The 4,579-nt window shown below is 38.2% G+C and overlaps 1 protein-coding gene across 1 annotated transcript in view; it reads left to right on the plus strand.

Annotated features, from left to right (window-relative positions):
- Nucleotides 1–4,579, plus strand: part of LOC138007066 (uncharacterized) — an 11,939-nt gene extending 7,360 nt beyond the window's left edge. Inside the window, exons 3-4 of the mRNA XM_068853777.1 lie at nt 2,244–2,356; nt 2,759–4,579. Coding sequence (XP_068709878.1) covers nt 2,244–2,356; nt 2,759–3,037 — 392 coding nt within the window. The 3' untranslated portion in view covers nt 3,038–4,579. The remainder of the gene's footprint in view (nt 1–2,243; nt 2,357–2,758) is intronic.

Below are 4,579 nucleotides of genomic sequence, written 5' to 3' on the forward strand. Positions count from 1 at the left end.
GTCTCAGCGTGGAGAATACCAAGATTTTGGTCCATGCGTTTGTCACCTGTAGGTTGGATAATGGGAATGCACTGCTGTACGGACTTCCTAAATATCTCATTGCAAAACTTCAAGTTGTTCTGAACTGTGCTGCCCGTTTAATTCTATGCAAACAGAAATATGACCATGCAACTCCTTTCTTGATCCAGCTTCATTGGCTCCCTGTTAGACAGGGCATTATTTTTAAAATCCTATTATTGACATTTAAGGCGCTTAATGGGCTTGCGCCAATGTATATAACTGAACTACTGGATAGATATGCACCGCCGCGTCCACTACGGTCTTCATGTAGGGGTTTCCTGAAGCTTCCTCGGTCCAATACTAAGTATGGCGACAGATCATTTATCGTCTGTTCACCAACACTTTGGAATAGCCTGTCTCATCATTTGAGACTTGCAACTGACCTTTGTTCTTTTAAAGTGCACCTAACCCCAAAATATTTTTTCGCTAAAATGAATCTTTGCAACTGCTCGAAACGCATTGCGGCCATTTTTTCATTTTTCTAACAAATCCTGGAATTTTATAGGCTTCGAAAGTTGCGAAAATCCAAGCATCTTTTGTTCACGACCGAGTCAGAAGGGGAGTGGGTCTATTCCTGATTTGACGTCACAAACTGATTTACATTGCATTAACTCTTTGTTAAAATGCATGCAAAGTAGATTGTGACGTCAAATCAGGAATATAGACCCACTCCCCTTCTGACTCAGTCGTGAACAAAAGATGCTTGGATTTTCACAACTTTCGAAGCCTATAAAATGCCAGGATTTGTTAGAAAAATGAAAAAATGGCCGCAATGCGTTTCGAACAGGTGCAAAGATTCATTTTAGCAAAAATAATATTTTGGGGTTAGGTGCACTTTAAGCATGAACTTAAGACTTACTTGTTTCGCGAGTCTTTTTATTAGCTTCATTTCCTCTGTGATGTTGGACCTGATTTTCAGTTTTCTTTTGAGGATAATATTTTAGTTGCTTTCTCTTTTATTGGATCTTGTAAACTTGATTTGCAGCGCCTTAGAACTTTAGCATCATATGCACTATATTAAGTATTATTATTATTATTATTATTATTATTATTATTATTATTATTATTGACACTTTTTGATATCGCGGTTTTACATGATCAATAGCATAACGAGACTAGTCCTAGGCTATGCTATATAATTTACAAATATAAATGTTCAGTTAGATTATTCCTTTCAACGTTCTTTTCAGTTCTTTCTCTTATAGCTATAAAAGTTCTTAACTATTTCAACGTTTTGTGATACTATCCATTTCTGGCTGGCTATTATTATTATTATTATTATTATTATTACGTTGTAAACTAGCTGGAGTATAGCCCCCTCGATGAGCTCTAAAGTTGAGCCCGCAATATGATCACGTGATACTTGTCAAATTGGCATACATGGAGGGGTGAACGTACGTACGGTCGTACGATGCCATTGGTTGGTCACCAAAACCAAATTTTCTCGCACAGATGGGTTACCATATTTTCTTACCCAGGGTGCTCTGCGCGCGCGTTTGGTACGCGGAGCTCCGATCCGCTATTAAAAAATCAGTTTCAGCTCCTTATTGATGAATAAACAAGACTCTTTGTAGTAGTTCTGTACCTCTCTTCAATTTTTCTTTAAGGAGTTTTAGTTTCGGTAAAGTCTGGTATGACTTTGGCAGTGTATTCCACAAAGAGGAGTCCCAATATCTGACAGAGCTCCTGCCAATACAGTCACGGTAAACCTGGGTGCAATGAAGTTATAGGATTTTCTTACGCTATGGTATATAGTCTTTTTGCAGAATAAGTCACACATTGGTTTCGGCTCTACAATAGGTTGAAGTAAACTGAGTACATCTGAACTGACACTTTCCGATCGTAAAAGTTACTTAAGGGTGACCAGTATGCCTTTTGCATTATTTCCGTGCTAATCAGGTTATCCGGCAAGCTATGCATAATTCTAGCTGCCCATGTGTGGATCTGTTTGACCGACAACATTAACGTCACTGTTGTGATAAGTGTGATCGAAACAAAAAGAATGACATTCTATTTAACACAACTCAGCACCGACTTACTTGCAGAAACTCGGTCTTACTTTGGGCCAATAACGTACAATGAAATGACAGCGTTGTATCACATTATAGTTGATCAAGAAGGATCACTCAAAAGTTGTCATGTCAACAGTAACTGATTGCTTGGCTTTTGATTTTACTCTTCAGATTACAGAGCTGAGTTATACACTCGCCTAGTGATACAAGAAAGTAAAAATCAAGCACGGAAGTCACGGATGAGAAGAAATCTAGCAAAGCCTGGAAAGACCCTAAAGACAGAAGTGCGTGCCTGGAGATGAATTATTGCTACATGAATTTAAAGCAAAATATAAATGTCACTAGCATACAATATTTAACAATTATCCTGCGAAATCGCGCGGAATATCGCCTGCATGATACTTAACCGACGAGGCCGTAGGCCGAGTCGGCTAAAATCAGAAGATATTCCGCAAGATTGAGCAGCATAATTGTTTTATTATGCAACACATTGATGACAAAGCACAATTTGGTTCGTTTATTGGAAAAAATGCTGGAAATTTACCATTTTCCTCCGCGACACACAAAATTACGTATATCGCAGGATATCTGTAGAGTACGCACGACGAATATTGAGCGCGCTATGACCCTATTTGGATATTGTTGCAATGTGTTGAATAATAATCTTGTATATTGTTTAATTGTAGGAAAGCAAATCTCTGAATAACAGATTTCGAAGTGGAAGAAAAAGAAAAAGAATTCGCCCATTGCTGTTGAAGCGAGAAGCGACGACAACAACAAGAAATACAGGGAAGCTGACAGTACAAACATGTCGACCAACAGAGAAAAATGCTGGCTCTGAACAGCAGAGAGAAACAAGCAAATCCCTCACATCAGCATTGGCTGAAATCAATAAAAGACTTCAGAACCAAAGCAAGCTATGGGCCTGTCTAGCAAGCGGCTTACCGATAAGTACAAACACGTGATTGCTAACTGCCACTCATACTTCTTCCAGTGTCCCAGATGCCAGTGCAAGTAGTGGTAGCGCGACAGCTCGCATGACTAGGCACAGTTATGTTATCCATCTCCATGAGTTACGAGTGTGAAGAGAACTGTGTCATGTTTCACCTAAAATTAGATGGAATAGTATCCCAAAAGAACTTTGCAGTGTATTTTCCGTCTCTTTACTTTCAGTTGTCTGTTATGACAGACGTGAAAACGTATAAACCCAGTACGTCCATGGCTGAGAACATATGCCTGGCGAAAATACATGACTCTGCCCTCCGATGGAATATGCTTGTTCAGTGTCCTAAAGTAGTTCAATTTTTCTTCAATGTTCTTGTGTTACCAAGAGGACTGGAAAATTAGGGGAGATTGACGCAAAAGGAAACGATGAAACAAAGCGGAAATTTAGGAAGTAAAAGCGTCTCTAGCATTAAAGCAACTGCCATCACAAACCTCTAAACATTGCCATATTTGCCATTCATTTTTATTCCCTCGACTTATCTATTCATTCTCTTCGAATTACAACGCAACAATTAAGACCAACAAAAGAGTGCAGCGTGATAGGTAATCCAAACAAAGAACGGAAACGTTATAAAGCATCCAGACCCCGCCCGGTAAATTACAAATTGTGTTGTCACTCACTCGCCACAATAACTCAAATTAATAGTCCTTATTATATGGCAAAGCCAGTCTTGGGCAAATCCCAGCGCTCTGATTGGTTCTTTCTCGGTCGGGATTATGCAGTACGGACCATTTCCGTGGAAACCGTCCAAGCCGTGTATTTTTGTTTTGGAGCAAAGCCGGCTAATTCATAATTTGCAACCAAAACAGCGAAAAAAAAACTGTGAATATTGCCATTCCAGTGAAACTACCAGAAAAAGCTAAAATTATTGAAATATAACAAGATTGAAAAGCTAAAAAGATAAAAAGCTAAAAAGATAAAAAGCTAAAAGATAAAAAGATAAAAAGATTGATTGCGCCGGAAGTACATTTTACTATCAGAAACAGAGTGCTATATAATAAACAACTTGCTCGGGCCATACTGGACAATATTTTTATTAAGACCATGAGGATTAAGGGTAAATAATTGCGCAGTCCAATAGGCCTCCCTAGTGAGTAACAATTGTTCAAGATGTAAAGAATTTTCAAAAGACCTAATGCGGGAATCTAGATCGAAACACCGCATTAATTACTACAATTGAGTAGTTGTGAGTTGACATTTTCCCAATATGATGCATTTTTATCGATATGTCACCTATAGTTCTTTATTTGTTTTTGATTGTTAAATCTATGTCACCTTGGAGCTTAGACCTTTGTTATAGTTCTTTATTTGTCTTTGATTGTCAAATCCATGTCACCTTGTAGCTTTGACCTTTGTTTTGTTTCGTTTCCTTAATTTCAATATTTCTGCTCTGTATATATAAGCTGCTGTTTTTGTGATTTGCACTCATTGTAAATAGTTTTTTAGTTTTTAACTTTTAACCTGAAGAAGGCCGAACGGCCGAAACGTCGTATTAAACTTC

This window comes from Montipora foliosa, chromosome 6 (assembly GCF_036669935.1).
Source record: "Montipora foliosa isolate CH-2021 chromosome 6, ASM3666993v2, whole genome shotgun sequence".
NCBI classification, from domain to species: domain Eukaryota; kingdom Metazoa; phylum Cnidaria; class Anthozoa; order Scleractinia; family Acroporidae; genus Montipora; species Montipora foliosa.